At 43.6% G+C, this 21,471-nt stretch overlaps 1 protein-coding gene across 2 annotated transcripts in view; it reads right to left on the bottom strand.

The window, feature by feature from the left end:
- Window positions 1-4,499: 4,499 nt before the first annotated feature.
- CDK19 (cyclin dependent kinase 19) overlaps window positions 4,500-21,471 on the bottom strand; it is a 188,012-nt gene continuing 171,040 nt past the window's right edge. For both annotated transcript variants that reach the window (XM_050951418.1, XM_050951417.1), the window contains 2 exons: window positions 13,846-14,112; window positions 4,500-6,967 (listed from right to left, as the gene is read on the bottom strand). In XM_050951418.1, coding sequence (XP_050807375.1) covers window positions 6,836-6,967; window positions 13,846-14,112 — 399 coding nt within the window. In that variant the 3' untranslated portion in view covers window positions 4,500-6,835. The remainder of the gene's footprint in view (window positions 6,968-13,845; window positions 14,113-21,471) is intronic.

Genomic DNA, 21,471 nt, shown 5'->3' with positions numbered 1-21,471 from the left:
CAGAGCATGACTCCAATTTAGCAGTGACATTACTGGGGCAAATAGATCCCTTGTTTAACAACTGATTTCAGGCATCAATTTGACTCATTTTGTTTTATTGGCATCTAAAATGCACTGATATGGAATGGCACCTAAAGGCAACATAGCCCAGGGAATGCTTTGCTGACTTATTTCATTCACGGACAAGAGAAGACAAGATTTTTAGCCACATGTTGTGAATGCACATAATAAAAGTACGCAATTTACACTTTCTTCCAAATTCTTCATCCTATTTAAGGGACTCCAAAGAACACAATCTCACAGATAATGCTTTCTCACAAGTACTGCACATGCATGCCAGGATGTTTATTTTCAAAGCTAGAGAGACTGATCCTGCGATAGTGTTTTTATACAAATACCTAAAATAAAAATATTATGTATGCAGGCAATAACCGTCAGATTTTAAACATCACCAGAATGAGGGATTATGACTTTTAAAAACATTTACTGTGGATATTATTGTTGCATAAGAATTCTGGGAATAGCACAGTATTTTACAAGCTGATTGTATCTGAAGTCCCATTACTCACATCCTTCACTATAATGGTTGTGCTAATAAATATTTAATTTATTAATGAAAAAATCAATCCCTGCAGTGTCTTGATGCAACAATAAAATATTTTTCTTTCTGAATATTAAAAAAATGCAAAAACAAAATCACATTTGCTGACCACGCATCGCTCTGTGTTGGAAAAGAAGGGCATGAAATTCACTTGCATGAAAAACCAATGTCTGTTAAATAGTATTTCAGGTCAACGTTATCCTTTGTTGGTCTCTGAAACAATGCTAAACTTCTGAGTTTATCTAGACTGAGTTAATAATACCTAGCATTTCTGTAGTGCTGTACATTTTCAAAGTACTATACAAAAACTAACTAATCCTCAAACTACTACTGTGAGATACCCAAGTATTAGCCCCATTTTATAAATGAGGAAACAGACAGAAAGGAGAAGTGACTTTAAGGCCCCACGGATTCAGTAATAGAGCCAAAGTGTGAATGCAGGACCCTGATTCCTAAGTCTGTGCTCATTCCTCCAGACAACACTGCCTTCCACACTCCCTCCATCAATATTTGTAAAACCACCTGAAGTAAAAATTTATTGCCCTTAAAGTTTCAGCCTGATTTTCTGTTCAGAACTTGTATCTTGCCATCAGCAACAAATATTCTGACACTTTTTGTTGCCTCTCCTCTGCTTTGGTGCTAACTCTTAGCATAAGCTTATCTCAGCTTTAAACACTGTCTTTGCAGCCCTTACCCATAAATGGCTGGATGCTGCAGGGCTGATTCTTCTTTAGATCATTAGTCATAAACTTAGCTCTTTGACACAGAATGCCAGACCTCAAAGGCTGGCATCCAACTTAAGCACACTGCAGGGAATGATGAATGATCTCTGAGACAATGCTGTACATTCCAGTGGACCAGGGATTTCGAAAGGCTGCTGCTGCAGCACTCCACCAAGTACAAGCAGAAGAGGGAAAAAACATAGTAAGTGGAGTAATGTAGGCAGAGAATCCTTTATATAACCATGTCTACCCTCACCGGCTAACCAGCCATACTCTCTTCAAGAGGAATAAACATAACCACACATGTTGCAGCCCCTTGGAATGCTTGATGAAAAGATTCCTATAATTTGTAAATATCATCTGGAAAATGTTTTGGGATCCTTCTAGGTGAAAGATACTACACACTGGAAATGCAAGACACCAGTGCAGACACAAAGTAAAGAAACCTCTTTGATACCATGCATGCATCATGTTAAACCTAATCCTTGGACGCATCAGGGAGGAGGAATTGGTCAGAACTCTTTATTTGCTAGAAGCCAGCAGTAATGACAAGGGTACAGCACGTTCTTACCTTGTCCTAAAGTTACAGTAGAAATTCAAGCCTCCTTTTTGGTGTCAGTCGAGAAGCAAGTGAGTGGCAGCCATTCTCTCACACACGGCTGGGATGAAGAAAATGGGTGCAGTTTATGGAAAACGCAGTATAACAACCATCTCTGAAAAACTGACTTGTGGAGTTATAATATGCAGGCCAAGGAAGCACAGAAAATCAACCTGAAAAACAGCTGAGTTCCCCAGCTCATGTTCTCCAATCTAACATGCTGTTACCTTAGACACTTGTGAGAATTATATTCAAAGATAGCCAAGAAATGGGATTGGGGGGGGGGGAGGAGGAAGAGGTAAGCGGGTGGGGGGGTGGGGGTTAGTCTCCAAATGCACAGCTTTTTTAGAAGACAAATATGTAAAATCACCAGGTTGGTAGTTTTATATTTTTATAAGTGGTATCCAAGCTGCATGCTAAATCACTTTAGAGAGTACACCAAGCATTCCACCTGTTTTGTTTTTCCATAAAGCTTCATTCTATTTCCGTACATACAAAACACGAATACCCTCTTGGGTATTTAAAAAGGCTATAAGTCCAAACTGGAGGTTTTACAAGCTCTGTTTTGTGTGGTTTATGATGATATAAACATCTGAATACAATTACAGGTCACAACTCTGCAGGATACATTGCTTCTTTTGTAACTCAGTGTCTGATGTTCACAACTTTCCAGCACACTTCTTTGATTTGAACCTTTTATTATTATTATTATTATTATTATTATTACAAATGTATATTATTTGTATTAAAAAAATTCACACTGAAGCAAAGTCAATTCAATTTCATGACAACCAGGAATATAAAATAAATGCAATGAACTCATAGTTCAGTTTTAACAGTCATTTCAAGAGCAACATGAGGACAACTTAAAAGCAGTAAACTCTTAGCTCTAGAATGAGAAACAAATATTTTGTTTTGTGTTTTTGCAAACTCATCAGCATGGGTATTGCTGTATGTGGCCACCATAGAGCTAAAGCAGCAAAGCTTTGTGGCAGCAGGAAGAGCATATGCAGTAATCTATAATAAAAACTACAAAAATGAAGGATACGTGCATGAAATTATAAAAAAATAACTGAAGAGCAACAGACACACTTCCACCAATAGCAAACATGGGAGAATACAAACTAGAACAATTTGAAAAGTATACTATATTACATAGATAAAAAGTTCTTTAAATTGCTGTTTAAAAGGACATCTTCAGTCCACATTTTGTGTAATACTTTTTAGTGTCTACACAAGACAGGTTTTTAAAAAAATTAAATAGTATTAATTTACTACTAAATATTTAGGAGATAACAGTGCATTAAGGATTTTTTTCATATAGTAATACATATCGCTCCTGTGTGGCGACACTTTTAGAAGATTACATATGGCCTTATGTACAATACATTTATTTAATCCTAAAACAATTCTTTGCTTAATGGTGTTTAAGTACCATTACTGAAGATTATGAAGGGGAACTAAGCTTTAATATGTTTATATAAAATATTAGACATATCTGAATACTTCAAGCTACCCCAACCCTCCCCTCAGAATGCTCTTCCCTCCCCCTCCCCCTCCCCCCCAAAAGATACAGTGTCACAGATACAGTGCAGGACTCGCAGCTTTCACAATATTCTTCCTTCATTGTGCAGTTTGTGCTACATAAACTTCACCAATGTAGACTATGCTGCTAATCCCATTCCTCACTCTCCTGTCTTCTCCAAAAACCAGATGAGAAACATTGCAGGATGGTATTTGACTGTCCACTGTTTCACCAAGGGAACAGGAATGAGAAAACAATCAAGTTGATGTCACTTTCCATTTCTAGTTGCCAGTGTGAAATACCTTTCTGAGGGCACACAGAGGTTATGGGTAAGGTCAAAACTGTGAATAATCAGTGTCAAGTACCAAAACTCCACAGGTAGAAAAATATACATGATCCTGGGTTCCCATAACATATTACATGATTAACCTCTGAATACAAAGAGCATTTTTCCTCATGAAATTACCCCTTAACAAGTCTCTCTCATCTTGGCTCCCATCCACCATGAAATTCACACATAGCTCACCAGAAAAAGCCAAATATCCGAACGCGAACACCAACTGACAAAGAGAGAGAAAGCGAGCAAACTTGCACAGTACACATTTTTAAGCAGTAACCACTGCTTTTATTTATTCCCCTTTCTACTTTTATTTTGAAGGCAATGGAGGAGTTAGCTCAGCTTTGCACGTGCACAGAAGCTGCAAGGGGCTAAAGCACAGCAAGCAATTTAGATCTAGCAAATACAGAATTATCTATTCAGTTTAGACAATGGTGATAGCAGTCAGTCATTCTAGGGGATGGAAGCTCATTGAATTAAAGCACATTATAATGCTGTGTATCTTTGCATTCCACACATCATGAGCCTACGCTATGATTCAGCTTTGCTGGCACTATAAGAGGCCAGCTTAATTACAAGCAGATTTTTGTCCCCCTGCCACCATCAATAATTTGATGATGAATAAAAGCAGGTGGGAGGGGGACAAATGTTAAACAATTGTGTTACAATAGGCAATGGTGTTTTGAGAGGACAGAGGGCTATGAAGAAGACAGGAGACAATGACCAGAGCCTGGTATCCAGAAAACTAGAAGCCAGTCAGAAGAATATCCAATAAATGTTGTAGGGCAGGGCAAAATTCTCCTTCAGACAGACATGGGACTCCCACTGACAACATTAAGAGGTGGGGACTTGCATCTTTCGAGCCCAGATATATTGCAAGCAGGTAAAAAAATTTACTAACAATTAAAATCAGTTCCTGCCAACTAAGTTACGCAGAAGCACAGGCCATGTAGTATCACAAAGAATAAAGGTGGAAAGTATCCAATAGGAGATGGTTTTGTCCTAATTTATATTTTCCTTCAAATTGCTTCATCTCATTTTTATCACTTCTTTCCCATTCTATCTTCAATCACTTTCCAGAGAAGCCTGGTGTCATCGGCAAACGGAGCAAAGTCTTGTGGCAGCTGGTGTGGCCAAACCAGGTTTCCAACTGGTTATAAAAGCAAAACATTTTTGTGAGAGGAAAAAAGCATTTAAGGTGACTGGGAGCTCACTCTCAATGGAAATATTTATTACTCTAACTGGGACAAAAAAAATTCTCCTCAGAGCAAACAGATCTACCACCTGCCTAGCTTCTATCACAATTTTGGTGTGGAATGTATAGTGTTTATGTCTAAAGTCTTGCATGGATTCAGGATAGAACACAACTAACCATGATATCACACTGTGTAGTGTAAATGTCCGCAATATCATTGCTTAAACATAATTTGCTCCTTTCTTGACTCTTCTCCAGCAATCAATTAAAAAAGACTGGTGCTGCTCATACAGCGAAGAACATTCTAAAGTACGTGAATGTCTTTCCAGTTTTAGTGCAATCAAATTCATCAGCCTTATTTCTAAACACAGACGGAAAATGGAGCTGCTCCACATTATACATTATGTGTCTCTGAATACCTGTGGCGCTGAAAGTTGGATAATGATCCTCCAATTATGCTTGCAAGCTCTAATTATTTACCTGGGATAGACTGCTAGTAACCCATCCACTTATGGTCCTTAGGCACAATCACAACGTGTTTGCTCTTGGGAAAAAGAAACATTTCAGTGCAACCAATCGGGATTAATCACAGCAATGTGAAGAATAAAGAATTTGCGTTATTAAACATGAAAAATGAAGACAATTTTCAACATGCTCTTCAAAACATACAATAAGTTCTCTTAAATTTGATGATTTTATATAAAAATGGACAATTATTTGTTTTTATTTTATAATCCTTTACATTTTTGTCATCTTTATACTTAGATAATTGATTTGGGGAAACTGACAAAGGGAGACTGCATCAGAGAAGCCAGATATATAGAGCTCCCACACACATTAAAGAAGTGGTTTTTTGTTTTGTTTAGTTTTGTTTTTTTAAACAAGGACTAGTATAAGTCCTCAACCACATTCTCTCTTCTGCTGAGATCATAGGGCACTAAATATATTTTCCTGGCTATTTTGGGTGCCCAACCAGAGAAGACGTTCCATTGCATTCCATTTCTCTGTTCCAATGGCGCTCCGAAAGCATCTCATTTTCATGTAAGTATCATGCTTTAGTTTAAAATAATGCTTAATTCAACACTACTCAGAACATGGTCATAATATGTATGGGATTCAACATGAAAGATTTAGGAAACATTCACAATCTTCTGTTTGGTGTACAGTCCAGTACCATGAAGCACATTAGCTGCTGCAGAGACTTGGGTTGGTATTTTTTTGTTTTTTTTCCCCCCCTAAGACGTCGCCTGAAAACTAGACTAATACAAACAGAATAGTAAAATACTCTGGAACAGTAAAATTTGCTGTTCTTGACATCCATGAGGAAAACAGTAATATCTTGTGAAAAAAACATAGTGCTTTTAAAAGGTGCATTATACCTGTATAGCTAAACTGGTTTGCCTAGTATAAAACTAACTATATACAAGCTTGAAAGCCTCGGAGTTCAAGATTTTAAAACTTTAAAATCCCATTAAAGAGATTTGAAAAGATAGATTTATGGCGATCACTACAGCATGAGAAAGGTGCACCAGGAATCCTTCAAAAATTCCAAAGATTAAAGAAGTTAAGTGCTGGGTTCAGATCAGACGGTTTCATTAGAGTTACCACAATGGAACACATGCGAGGGAAGTGCGGGAGGGCGGGGGGCACTTCACAAGAATCTCCTTTATGGCAATAAAGAAGGAACAGAGTCATTGAAAAAAAAATCTTCAGTAAATAAAGTTTTCCTTTTATAATTGCGAACTTTAAATCTGTATCACAGTTTGCATTTTTGGTTCTTCTCATTGTTAGGAACTTCATATTGCTGGAGTCTTTTGACTTTTAGTCCATTCCTTTCTAAGCGCAGTCTATTAGGTCTCAGTACCTATGAGACTGATGAGACTGATGATACTGAGAGCTCTGTTGAGATGATGTGGAATAGCCCATTGTACTCTGGGACTGAGAAGATCCCTGAATGTTGCTTTGGTAACTCAGGCGTGAACTGGAGTGCTGGGGAAAAAGAAAATGGAAAAGAAATTAAAACAGCCTGTTAGAACAATGAGGCAGGGAGCTTTTCAACTTTAAGAGGCTCATTCAAATCAAAATACTGGGTGAAAGCAACTGAGCATCATTCCTCTTTAAGGGCCAACAGTTTGATATATTGATAATAATGATTTAATTAACACCCAAATGGTGTTAGGTGTTTGACAGGCATGGAAAAAGACAGAAGTTATAATCCAAGACCATTTAAAAATAATTTGGAAGTGACTGAACCCCATTGCTAACTCTTAATCTTTGTTGTTTCTTAATCCCATGTCTAACGATCATGATTTATTTTTAATAATTATCTATTTTATTTGTTATTTCTATGCCACTATTAACTAAATAACAAATATAAGTGACTGCCAGCTCCACACTCTCATTCTCTACCTCGGGGGTGGGGTGGGGAGAGATTAGGTGTGCTAGAGAGGCAATGTATTCAGTTCCAGAGGAGATGGAATAAGAGTAGGGAAGAAGTGGGAGAATATGACTTAAAAGATACCCCAACATCTGACTTGGGAGACTTGTTGATAAGTTCCAGTAATAATAATATTCTAGAACACATCTCGATTCCTGTTCTGGTGCTCCATTTACTAAAAATAATGACATTTACACAGAGATGCCAGTGAGTACATGTGTGCAAGACCTTAGTATTTAATTCCCTGAATTCACTCTTTAAAATTGCCAGAGTTGTGAAACAAGGTTTCACAGAAACAGAAAAAAAGTTTGTTATTCATTAATCTTAATATTTTGTGTGGAGCAGATCAGCTACTTTAAGAATTTCAAAATACTTGTACAGTATTTTGCAGATTCATAACAAAATAGTGATTCAATCTGTTCATGCCTTCCAGTTTCCTTGCCAATAAACAGTTAAGACCTGGTAGTATGTATCATATCATATAATACTTTGTATAAAACATATGTAGCCCTTTTCATGTAAAATATTTCAAGGTCCTGTATAAATGATCAAATCTGGCCTTCAGATCAAATAAATGCCTGTGTACCCCTGGTCTTAAATTTTGTTTTACACAGCTCTGATCCTGTTGCCTTAACATTTAGCATCTAGGCATTCAACAAAGAACAAAAATTAACTAGTGCTCTGTCACCAGCTACGATAAACATTAATCTAGACCAGGGGTTGGCAACCTTTCAGAAGTGCTGTGCTGAGTCTTCATTTATTCACTCTAATTTAAGGTTTCATGTGCCAGTAATACCTTCTAAAAATGTTAAAATGTCTCTTTCTATAATATAATATAATATAATATAATATAATATAATATAATATAATATAATATAATATAATATAATTAATGAAGAGGTCAACAAACATGTGGACAAGGGGGATCCAGTGGACATAGTGTACTTAGATTTCCAGAAAGCCTTTGACAAGGTCCCTCACCAAAGGCTCTTATGTAAATTAAGCTGTCATGGGATAAAAGGGAATATCCTTTCACGGACTGAGAACTGGTTAAAAGACAGGGAACAAAGGGTAGGAATTAATGGTAAATTCTCAGAATGGAGAGGGGTAACTAGTGGTGTTCCCCAAGGGTCAGTCCTAGGACCAATTCTATTCAATTTATTCATAAATGATCTGGAGAAAGAGGTAAACAGTGAGGTGGCAAAGTTTGCAGATGATACTAAACTACTCAAGATAGTTAAGACCAAAGCAGATTGTGAAGAACTTCAAAAAGATCTCACAAAACTAAGCGATTGGGCAACAAAATGGCAAATGAAATTTAATGTGGATAAATGTAAAGTAATGCACATTGGAAAAAATAACCCCAACTGTACATACAATATGATGGGGGCTAATTTAGCTACAACGAGTCAGGAAAAAGATCTTGGAGTCATCGTGGATAGTTCTCTGAAGATATCCACGCAGTGCGCAGAGACGGTCAAAAAAGCAAACAGGATGTTAGGAATCATTAAAAAGGGGATAGAGAATAAGACTGAAAATATATTATTGCCCTTATATAAATCCATGGTGCACCCACATCTCGAATACTGTGTACAGATGTGGTCTCCTCACCTCAAAAAAGATATTCTAGCACTAGAAAAGGTTCAGAAAAGGGCAACTAAAATGATTAGGGGTTTGGAGAGGGTCCCATATGAGGAAAGATTAAAAAGGCTAAGCCTCTTCATCTTGGAAAAGAAGAGACTAAGGGGGGATATGATAGAGGTACATAAAATCATGAGTGATGTGGAGAAAGTGGATAAGGAAAAGTTATTTGCTTATTCCCATAATACAAGAACTAGGGGTCACCAAATTAAATTAATAGGTAGCAGGTTTAAAACAAATAAAAGGAAGTTCTTCTCCACACAGCGCACAGTCAACTTGTGGAACTCCTTACCTGAGGAGGTTGTGAAGGCTGGGACTATAACAATGTTTAAAAGGGAACTGTATAAATTCATGGTGGCTAAGTCCATAAATGGCTATTAGCCAGGAAGGGTAAAGAATGGTGTCCCTAGCCTCTGTTCATCAGAGGATGGAGCTGTATGGCAGGAGAGAGATCACTTGATCATTGCCTGTTAGCTTCACTCCCTCTGGGGCACCTGGCATTAGCCACTGTCAGTAGACAGATACTGGGCGAGATGGACCTTTGGTCTGACCCAGTACGGCCATTCTTATGTTCTTATAACTAAATTATTGTTGTATGTAAAGTAAATAAAGTTTTTAAAATGTTTAAGAAGCTTCATTTAAAATTAAATTAAAATGCAGAGCCCCCCTGACTGGTGGCCAGGACCCAGGCAGTGTGAGTGCCACTGAAAATCAGCTTGTGTGCCGCCTCTGGCACACGTGCCGTACGTTACCTATCCCTGATCCAGACTCCACTAAAAAGATGAATAAATGAAAAAATGAAAAGGGTCGGAAAGTTAGACAAAAACCAAGCAAACCAAGAATTACAGTTGTCATTCTTAGAAATCATAGAATATCAGGCTTGGAAGGGACCTCAGGAGGTCATTTAGTCCAGCCCCCTGCTCAAAGCAGGACCAGGACCAATCCCCAACTAAATCATCCCAGCCAGGGTTTTGTCAAGCTTGACCTTAAAAATCTCCAAGGAAGGAGATTCCACCACCTCCCTAGGTAACCCATTCCTGTGCTTCACCACCCTTCTAGTGAAAAAGTTTTTCCTAATATCCAACCTAAATCTCCCTCACTGCAACTTGAGACCATTGCTCCTTGTTCTGTCATCTGCCACCACTGAGAACAATCTAGATCCATCCTCCTTGGACCCCCTTTCAGGTACACCTCTACCTCAATACAACGCTGTTCTCGGGAGCCAAAAAATCTTACCGGGTTATAGGTGAAACCGCGTTATATCACACTTGCTTTGATCCATCGGAATGTGCAGTGCCGCCCCCCCAGAGCACTGCTTTACCGTGTTATATCTGCATTCGTGTTATATCAGGTCGCATTATATCGGGGTAGAGGTGTAGCTGAAAGCCGCTATCAAATCCCCCCTCATTCTTCTCTTCTGCAGACTAAACAACCCCAGTTCCCTCAGCCTCTTCTCATAAGTCATGTGCTCCAGCCTCCTAATCGTTTTTGTTGCCCTCCACTGGACTCTTTCCAATTTGTCCACATTCTTCTTGAAGTGTGGGGCCCAAAATTGGACGCTGTATTCCAGATGAAGCCTCACCAATGCTGAATGGGGAATGATCGTGTCCCTTGATGTGCTAGCAATACCCCTATTTATACAGCTCAAAATGCTGTTAGCCTTCTTGGCAACACGGGCACACTGTTGACTCATATCCAGCTTCTCGTCCACTGTAACCCCTAGGTCCTTTTCTGCAGGATCGCTGTGATGAAGGATGGCTGTGATTAAATAATATAAATGATTGTTCACCACAGATTTAAATTCAGAAGATAAGTGAACCCAAAAGCAAAATATTTTTCCTTCTAATTTTGAATTAAATCTAATGGAATAAGATTAATGTCATAAAACTAAAAGAATGCATTTAACTAGGCTATGTTTACTTTAGTCCGTCAAAAGAGAATTTCTGTTTTGACTCCAGATTTGGACAAATTGCAGACAATCCATTTTGGATATAAGACAAACAGTCAGCTAGAACTGAGAGAGAGAGAGAGCTACAGCTAGCCAGATACAACTGTAAAAATGGATAATCAGATTATACTGTTTAGCAGCTGATTTAATGGGAACATATAAATAATTAACAGCACAGGGGTCAAAATAAAGCCTAGAGTGGAGTGGTCACTAAAACAAATGGCTACAGGCTGTGCAGAAAAGTATCAGAGGGATAGCCATGTTAGTCTGGATCTGTAAAAGCAGCAAAGAATCCTGTGGCACTTTATAGACTAACAGACGTTTTGGAGCATGAGCTTTCGTGGGTGAATACCCACTTGGTCAGATGCATGTAGTGGAAATTTCCAGGGGCAGGTATATATATGCAAGCAAGCTAGAGATAACGAGGTTAGTTCAATCAGGAAGGATGAGGCCCTGTTCTAGCAGTTGAGGTGTGAAAACCAAGGGAGGAGGAACTGGTTTTGTAGTTGGCAGGCCATTCACAGTCTTTGTTTAATCCTGAGCTGATGGTGTCAAATTTGCAGATGAACTGAAGCTCAGCAGTTTCTCTTTGAAGTCTGGTCCTGAAGTTTTTTTGCTGCAGGATGACCACCTTAAGGTCTGCTATAGTGTGGCCAGGGAGGTTGAAGTGTTCTCCTACAGGTTTTTGTATATTGCCATTCCTAATATTGATTTGTGTCCATTTATCCTTTTCCGTAGAGGCTGTCCAGTTTGGCCGATGTACATAGCAGAGGGGCATTGCTGGCATATGATGGCATATATTACATTGGTGGACGTGCAGGTGAATGAACCGGTTAGGATAAACCAGATCAGCCACACCATCACCGGTTCCACTACATGCATCTGACGAAGTGGGTATTCACCCACGAAAGCTCATGCTCCAAAACGTCTCTTAGTCTATAAGGTGCCACAGGATTCTTTGCTGCCTGTGCAGAAAAGAATCACAAGAGCTACATTTAATTTTCCAAAAAGATAAGCCTTAAATTAAGAAAATCCTGTAATGGAAAGGCTTGCCTAGAACTCCAAGACATCGTGAAGGATCCCATGGTCAATAACATCAAAGGTAGTACAAAAATCCTCAAAATATGGACAGAAACAAGCCAGCCATAAACAGGGACTTTCTGAGATCTCAATCCACTCTGGAACTTTTCAAGAAAGAAATTTGACTGAGTTGTTGTTACTCCTAAATTGCCGTCACCACCTTTAAAATCATTTGCAATAAAGAAAGAAAACTAGAAATAGAAGGAGAATGTCTAGCATTCAGAAATCAATTATCTGGGGTGGAGGGGTTGATGGGTTAGGAAGTCAAAGCAGCTGTAGAGTAAAAAGAAAGATTTGAAAGAGGCTGATATGAGTCTTTATCAAGATGATGTCCTTACTAAAAGTATCCAGCAATAGCATTTAGAATCCTTGCAAAAACATAACTTCAAATGAGATCCAAAGACGACAATGAGGAGTCCTTGTGGATCCTTAGAGACTAACAAATTTATTTGGGCATAAGCTTTCGTGGGCTAAAACCCACTTCATCAGATGCATGGAGTAGAATATACAGCAGGTAGGTATACATATACAGCACACAAAAGCTTATGCCCAAATAAATTTGTTAGTCTCTAAGGTGCCACAAAGACTCCTCATTGTTTTTGCTGATACAAGCTAACACGGCTACCCCTGTGAAAAGTGATATCCAGTCTCTTCTCATCCTGACATATTTTCAATGATCTTTTAGTTAAGAAACAAAGCTTTGTTTTCAGGTGTATTCTTTTTTAAAATGAAAAATATTTATCTGGTGATGCTCAATTAATCTTGTCTGAAACGTTCACGATCTCCCCAAGTATTTGTAAGTTTGGTTCATACAATGCTTTGAATTATTTCATGTATGTGACATATTCAGTGTTGAAAACATACTTTAATTCTAATAAACCAAGATAAATGTGCAGCTTCAAAAAGAATACAGAGATATTGTTTTCATTTAATATAATCTAATGCTGCTATAGTGAGAACATATTGAGAGTGGAAAACAACAGACCAGTTTATTGCAAATAACCCCTCCCCTCCAAACGTTTCATTTGAAGATTCACTTTTGAATTCACTCACAGGAAGCATTTTAGAGATAAATTGGGAATCACCATTATTAGAGTGTCTTGCCTAAGCACAAAGCATACTGACTCACTTATAGATCTATGTTATAGCATCACAGAAACTGTTGATCTTTAAGATTAAAAGAACAGTTATCTAGGTATTAAGACAAACAACAGAATATGAATTGTCCCATCTATCATTATCACATGGAACAGAAAGTGGCAGGAATTAAATCAAAGAACCTGTGCTGTTGACTCAGCATATTTTTCTAGGGCCTGCTTCTCACATGGGATCTATCCTCCAGAGTGCTGACTACTCTGGACCCAATCAAGCAAAACACTTCCGCATGTGAAAACAGTTCCACTGACTTCAGTGGGGTTACTCACATTCCTAAAGTTACGCACATATTTTAGAACGATATTGAAATTCTGAGGACAAAACGAAACGCTACTGAAATCTACATAAATACTGAAGAGTGAAATCCATCTATAATGAATATAGTATATACATTATATTACATGAATTGATACAGTGAAATGTTTTTTAAACTGAAGTAGAACTAAAGTCCACAGTTCTACTAATAAATTAGAGTAAGCACAATTCCATTATAATGAACTTCACTTAAAGTAAATTTATTCTGTGGAAATATTTAACTATAAAATTCTACAGTGGAATACACCTTGCCCCTAAAATTAACTAAAGTATAACAATCAGAGTCTGTACCTGATAATCTGAAGGCATGACAGGCCCGCCTGAGTTAGTGCCTGAAGGCCCTATGCGTGGTTTCTTATTTGGAGGCACCTGATTGAGGCTGGAGTCCTGGCTGTGCTGAAGTCCTGCCCCAGTGCCTCCTCCTCCTGCTCCACCTCCTCCTGCAGTCCCATTTGTCTGGGTACTGTTTTGCTGTTGCTGCTGCTGTTGCTGAGGTGCTGCTTGCGGTTGCTGCTGAGGTGCTGTTTGTTGCTGATGTTGATTCTGTTGCTGTTGATTCTAAGAGAAAGCACAGCTGGGGATGATCACTTTTTTCCTGAATTGTTTATTTACATTTGGTGTCACAAACTCTTCAGAACCCCTAAACCACAATGTGGGTGAGAACTAGCCAAAGCACAAAGCACAGCTGGACTTTAGTGAAGAGCACCAAAGTAAGTGAAACATCTGTCCTCAATATGCTGCAGTTTGCTCCAGGTAGATATTTGTGAACTGAGGAGGGATGGATAATTTCAAAGTTACTTAAATTTTGTGAGTTTGAAATTTCACAATAGAATAAAATTGTTCGTGGTTCATTTTTTAAAATAAGGTGCACTGGGAGAAAAAAAGCAACTCGAATGACAATCCAGTGCCTCCTATCCCTAGCCAACCAATCCAGATCAGCTTAATAATGAGAAGGATGGAAGGGAACTATCACGAAAATGGTGGTGGTCTCATCACGAATGAGTGCAAATAAGCTGCAGCAGGCAGCTAGATAGCAGTGGTGAGCAATAGCACATAAAGTAATAATACTTTGCACTTCAATGGCACCTCCCACCCAAGAATCAAAACAACTTTCCAAACAGTAATGAAGCTTGACAGCAATCCTATGAGGCAGGTGGCATTATCTCCATTTTACAGATGAGTCAACTGAAGCATAGAGAGATGAAATGAGTTGTCCAAGGTTACACAGTAAATCTGTGGCAGAGCTGGGAAAAGACGGTTACTCACCTTTGTAACTGTTGTTCTTCGAGATGTGTTGCTCATATCCATTCCAATTAGGTGTGTGCGCGCCGCGTGCACGTTCGTCGGAAGATTTTTACCCTAGCAACAGCCGGCGGGTCAGCTGGGTGCCCCTTGGCGTGGCGCCGCTATGGCACCGAATATATACCCCTGCCGATCCGTCCGCTCCTCAGTTCCTTCTTGCCGGCTAGTCCGACAGTGGGGAAGGAGGGCGGGTTTTGGAATGGATATGAGCAACACATCTCGAAGAACAACAGTTACAAAGGTGAGTAACGGTCTTTTCTTCTTAGAGTGCTTGCTCATATCCATTCCAATTAGGTGAATCCCAAGCCTTACCTAGGCGGTGGGGTCGGAGTGAGATACTGCAGAATGCAGAACTGCTAAGCCGAAGGCTGCATCGTCTCTGGATTGTTGCACCAGGGCATAATGGGAAGTAAAGGTGTGTACTGAAGACCACGCAGCTGCTCGATATATCTCCTGAATAGGTACTCGAGCTAAGAAGGCGGCCGACGAGGCCTGGGCCCTGGTAGAATGTGTGGTAATATGACCCGGAGAGGCATGAGCTAGATTGTAGCAAGTCTGGATGCACGCAGTTACCCAGGACGAAATCCTCTGAGAGGAGACGGGTTGGCCTTTCATCCGGTCCGTCACTGCAACAAAGAGTTGGGGCGTTTTGCGGAAGGGCCTCGTTCGGTCAATATAGAAGGCGAGCGCCCTACGGACGTTGAGCGAATGTAACTGCTGCTCCCTATGAGATGTATGCGGTTTGGGGAAGAAGACCGGGAGGAATATGTCCTGGTTGAGATGAAAGGCCGAGACTACTTTAGGGAGGAATGCCGGATGTGGACGTAACTGCACCTTGTCCTTGTGGAACACCGTGTATGGTGGGTCCACCATCAGAGCCCGAAGCTCAGAGACTCTCCTAGCCGATGTAATGGCTACAAGGAAGGCTGTCTTCCATGACAAATATAGGAGTGAGCAGGTTGCCAATGGCTCGAACGGAGGGGACGTAAGTCTTGTCAGGACTAAATTGAGGTCCCAGGAAGGGGCGGGGCGCCGTACCAGGGGGTATAGACGCTCCAAGCCTTTGAGGAACCGTGAGACCATACAGTGGGAGAAGATGGAGTGAGTACCTTCTCCGGGGTGGAAAGTAGAAATAGCCGCCAAGTGCACTCGCAAAGATGAGATAGCGAGGCCTTGCTGTTTAAGATACCAGAGATAGTCCAAAATAGTGGGGATGGGAACCTGCGTAGGTGCGACATTCCGTGTTTGACACCAGCAAGAAAACCGTTTCCACTTGGCTAAGTAAGTAGACCGAGTAGAAGGTTTTCTGCTACCCAGGAGTACCTCTTGCACCAGGGTAGAGCAGCGCAATTCCGATTGGATTAACCATGCAGGAGCCACGCCATGAGATGGAGGGATTGCAGGTCTGGGTGGAGAAGCCTGCTGTGGTCCTGCGTTATCAGATCCTGATGGAGGGGCAGGGGGATCGGGTTGGCTATCGAGTGGTCCAGCAACGTGGTGTACCAGTGTTGCCGGGGCCACGCAGGGGCGATCAGGATCAGTCAAGCCCTGTCCCTGCGAAGCTTTACGAGAACCCTGTGCACCATCGGGAAGGGTGGAAAGGCGTAAAGCAGGTGGTTCGCCCAAGAGATTAGGAAGGCGTCCGATATTGAGCCCGGGGCAAGACCTTGGAAGGAGCAGAACCTCTGACACTTCCTGTTGTTGCGGGAAGCGAAGAGGTCTATGTGGGGAAACCCCACTTCTGGAAGATGGAACGTACAATGTCCGGGTGAAGCGACCACTCGTGGGAGAGAAAGGATCTGCTGAGATGGTCTGCCAGAGTGTTCTGGACCCCTGGGAGGAAGGACGCTACAAGGTCTATAGAGTGGGCTATACAAAATTCCCACAGTTAGATCGCCTCCTGACAAAGGGGGGAGGATCGAGTCCCTCCCTGCTTGTTTATGTAGTGCATTGCTGTTGTGTTGTCCGTAAGCACTAGAACACAACGGCCCTGCAGATGATGTTGGAACGTCTGGCACGCGAGGCGGACTGCTCTCAGCTCCCGGACGTTTATGTGCAACGCTAGCTCTTGAGATGACCAGAGGGCTTGCGTGCGACGATGGCCCAGGTGTGCCCCCCAGCAGAGAGACGACACGTCCGTCGTTAGGGATACTGAAGGCTGTCTCGGTTGGAACGGCATTCCTGCACACACCAGGGAAGGTGTTAGCCACCAGTTGAGGGAGCCTAAGACGCTCTGAGGAACGGTGACGACCATGTCTATGGCGTCCCTGCCTGGGCGGTAAACTGAGGTGAGCCAAGTTTGAAGGGGACGCAGGCGTAGTTTGGCGTGCTTGGTTACAAAAGTGCATGCGGCCATGTGACCGAGAAGGCTGAGGCAGGTGCGGGCCGAGGTCGTCGGAAAAGTCTGGAGGCTTTCTATGATCGAAACTAGCGCCCGAAACTGGGGTAGTGGAAGGCAGGCTGTTGCGAGTTTGGAGTCTAGAATGGCCCCAATGAATTCTATTCTTTGAGTGAGCACTAGAGTAGACTTCTCTAGATTGATCATCAGGCCCAACCGCTCGAATAGGTCCGTGATGATGGCAACATGCCTGGTGACTTGGGCCTCGGAGGTCCCGCGAATAAGCCAGTCGTCTAGATAAGGAAAGACGTGTATTCGCCGATGACGGAGGAAGGCGGCCACTACAGCCATGCACTTTGTAAACACATGCAGGGCAGTGGAGAGGCCAAACGGAAGGACCGCAAATTGAAAATGTTGATGGTGCACCATAAACTGTAGGTACCGTCTGTGCGGAGGGTAAATGGCGATGTGAAAGTATGTGTCCTTCATGTCGAGAGCAGCGTACCAGTCGCCGGGATCCAAAGATGGGATGATGGTCCCCAGGGACACCATGCGGAACTTCAACTGCTTCAGAAAGACGTTGAGTCCGCATAGGTCCAGGATGGGTCAGAGACCTCCTTTTGCCTTGGGGATTAGGAAATATCGGGAGCAAAATCCCTTGCCCCTGAACTCCTCCGGCACCTCCTCTATAGCTCCGATGGAAAGGAGCGTACGAACCTCTTGCCAGAGGAATTGCTTGTGAGAGGGGTCCCTGAAGAGTGACGGGAAGGGAGGGTAGGAGGGAGGGGGCGAAATAAATTGTAGGTGGTATCCAAATTCCACCATGCGTAGGACCCAACGATCCGAGGTTAATTGGGCCCACGCAGGGAGGAAGGAGGAAAGGCGGTTGGAAAACTGAAGGGGATCCTGGGAAAGGACTGGCGCTCTGCTCTTGGGCGCACCTTCAAAAGTTCGGTTTGGGTCCCGTGGATGATTTGGCGGGACTGTTATTCTGGCCCCCTTGGGAACCCGACTGCCATCTGTGGTTCCCGTGACCACGCCTCCTACTAAAGTCTTGTCGTGGCCTGGGTGGGGGGTAAGGGCGCTGAGGCTGGGTACGGAAGGACCTCTGTTGGGTTTGCAGAGTATGCATCCCAAGGGAACGCATGATGATGCGATTATCCTTGAGACTCTGGAGTCTAGGGTCCGTTTTCTGAGAGAAAAGGCCCTGTCCATCAAACGGAAGGTCCTGAATAGTGTGTTGCAGCTCAGGAGGTAGGCCTGACACCTGCAGCCACGATATTCTCTGCATTGTAATTCCCGAGGCCACGGTTCTGGCTGCCGAATCAGCAGCGTCGAGTGAGGCCTGCAGGGAAGTCCATGCCACTTTCTTCCCTACCTCCAGAAGGGTCTGGAATTCTGGGCGGGAGTCCTGTGGGACCACTTCAGCGAACTTAACCACCGATTGCCAGGTATTATAATTATACCTGCTGAGCAGGGCCTGTTGGTTAGCCACCCACAGTTGGAGGCCTCCAGCGGAGTAGACTTTTCGCCCCAATAGATCCATCCGTCTAGCCTCCCGCAATTTTCTTTCCACGCCTCTGGCCGTGGGCAGGATAGACGCCGGAGATTGCCAAATGGTGTCTACTTTGGCTTGGATGGAACGGATGAATGGCAGAGCCACGCGAGTTGGCACATCTGCCGAGAGTATGTCTATGACCGGGTCTTCCACCTCCGGGACCTCCTCCACGTGGAGATTGATATTTAAGGTGACCCGCCGGAGGAGGTCCTGGTGGGCTCAAAGGTCAATCGGGGGCGGGCCCGATGAAGAAGTACCGGCTACGGCCTCGTCTGGTGAAGAGGACAACAACAGACCCGGCACGGTTGGGTCATTTAGTGACTACTTTTCCTGAGGAGCATCAGGGTCCGGGAACGCCTGATGGTCCGGTGCTAGGGCCGATTCGTCTGTACCCGCTGGAGGAGGGCAGCTAACAGTGGCCTCTGGTGCATGATGTTCTGATGGGGCAGAACGAGATGGAACCATGGGTTCGCCTTGGGCCTGGTGATATGCCCAAGGCGTCCAGAAGGACCACTGAGGCGCTTGTTCTGTGCCCTGAGCCTCCTGGGGGACACGGCTATGTGTTTCTGAATCCCCGTAGGCGGCGCTATCAGCGCGTGAAGACTCAGATGGGTGCCATGACAGCCATAGCAGAGCAGAAAGCATGTGAGGAGGAGCCCTGTGCGCAGGGTACTGTATGTCGTGCCGCACCGGAGAGCGGTACCGGGAGTCGTACCGGTGCCGGGAGGTTGACCGGGACCTGCGACCAGCGCGGTGCTGGGAGGTCGACCGGGATCGTGAAGCTGTATGGTGAGAGCGGCTGTGGCGTGAATGGTGCTGGGAGCTGGACCACCGTCTGGAATATCGGTCCGGAGAGCGGGATCTTGAGTGGTGCCGCGAGTACGACTGGTACCGAGAAGGAGATCGGTACCGGGACTGCGAGCGGCGCCTATATCGAGACCGGTGGTGAGATCAGAAGCGTTGGTGAGACCTCGATCTTGAGTAGTGCCTGCCTGCGGCATCGATGGAAGGTGGCCTGACCAGGGCAGGCTTCCCTGTTGACGTAACAACCCGCACTGGCGGTGCTGGGGGTTGAGGCAGGGTGGGCTCCGTTAGGCCAACGAGTTCCCTCGCCATCGAAAAGGACTCTGGCGTGTTGGGAACTATAAGCTCTACCGAGGCGTGTGCCGGGGAGCTGTCATGCACCGGACTCGACGGCTCTTGCATGGCTGGAATCAACGGTGCCGAGATTGCCGGTGCCGCAGCAGTTGTTGGTGCCGGGCGGCTCGGTTTTGGCTGCTGCTCGGACTGCGGTGCAGATATTGGAGTCGCAGGAGCTTTGAGCTTTTTGGCACGCGGGGAGAGGGAGTGGTACCAGGCTGGCTTCTGTGCCGGTGACGGCTGGTGCCGGGACATCTTCGCGGTGCCGGCGCTCTCCAGTGCCGATGAGGCACTTCTCCCCGGCGCGGACTGTGCGGCACTCGGTGCTGAAGACGGAGGAGTGAGGGCCGCCTCCATTAGAAGTTGCTTAAGACGAAAGTCCCGCTCCTTTTTTGTTCGCGGCTTAAACGACTTGCAAATCCGGCACTTATCTGTAAGATGGGATTCCCCCAGGCACTTTAGGCAGGAGTCGTGGGGGTCTCCTGTTGGCATCGGCCGCCGGCAGGCCGAGCATGGTTTGAAACCCGGTGAACCAGGCATGGGCCTGGGCACCAGGAGAGGGGAAGGGGCTAATCCCCAACCCTCTGAACTATATACACTAACTACGTTTACAAAAGGGTATTAAAAGTATTAACTACAACTATAAAACTAAACTATATACACAATAAGTACTAGAACGAGTGAATAGCTAGGGAAGTGGAGATCAGCTAAGCCGCACTCCACTGTTCCAACGACCGACACGGGCGGTAAGAAGGAACTGAGGAGCGGACGGGTCGGCAGGGGTATATATTCGGTGCCATAGCGGCGCCACGCCAATGGGCGCCCAGCCGACCCGCTGGGTGTTGCTAGGATAAAAATCTTCCGACGAACGTGCACGCGGTGCGCACACACCTAATTGGAAAGGATATGAGCAAGCACTCGAAGAACAGATATTCCAGCTCCTGAGTTAGAGTGCTATGCTTTAACCACCTTGCAATGAGAGAGATGCTGGGAACAGGCCAAGCATGGTGCCCTAGACACAGGGTCAGAGAGTCTTGGTGATGGCAGGAGGAAGAGAGTTTGTTAGAGCAGACTGCCTGGAACAGGGCTGAAGGACAGCGTTTTCTGGGGCTGAAAGAAGGATCTGGGGGTAGAGAATGAGGGGAAAAGGTAGCTGAAAGAAGGGAGGGAGAGAGAGACGCGAGATAATTGAAAGAGACACTAGGGCCTGGTAGCAAATAAAAGAAAGAGGAAGGAGCCAGAAAGCAGAGAGAAAAAGGGCAGAACATATGGATGCAGAGTGTAGGAGCTGGAGAGCAAAGGAGACTCTGGTGGCCTGGCAGCAGAGACCTAAGGATTTGAAAGAATGGAGGGTGGAGCATGATAAGCAAGAGTTCCTCAGATATCCAGCTGTAAAGAAACAGAACCATCCAGCACTGTAAAAGGTTCTTACTACCGGGCATCTGTGCAGCCAAGGGGATTACAACAGTGACCATGTTTATTTGTTGTTCATATAAGATATAAAACTTTCGCTTAAGGGAAACAAAAACACACCTTTATTGCAGTCTGAGTTTCACCAGGCAATACATAAAAACTCTAA

Source organism: Gopherus flavomarginatus, chromosome 4, assembly GCF_025201925.1.
Source record: "Gopherus flavomarginatus isolate rGopFla2 chromosome 4, rGopFla2.mat.asm, whole genome shotgun sequence".
Classification (NCBI taxonomy): Eukaryota; Metazoa; Chordata; order Testudines; family Testudinidae; genus Gopherus; species Gopherus flavomarginatus.
This window is presented reverse-complemented; position numbering and strand designations above follow the sequence as displayed.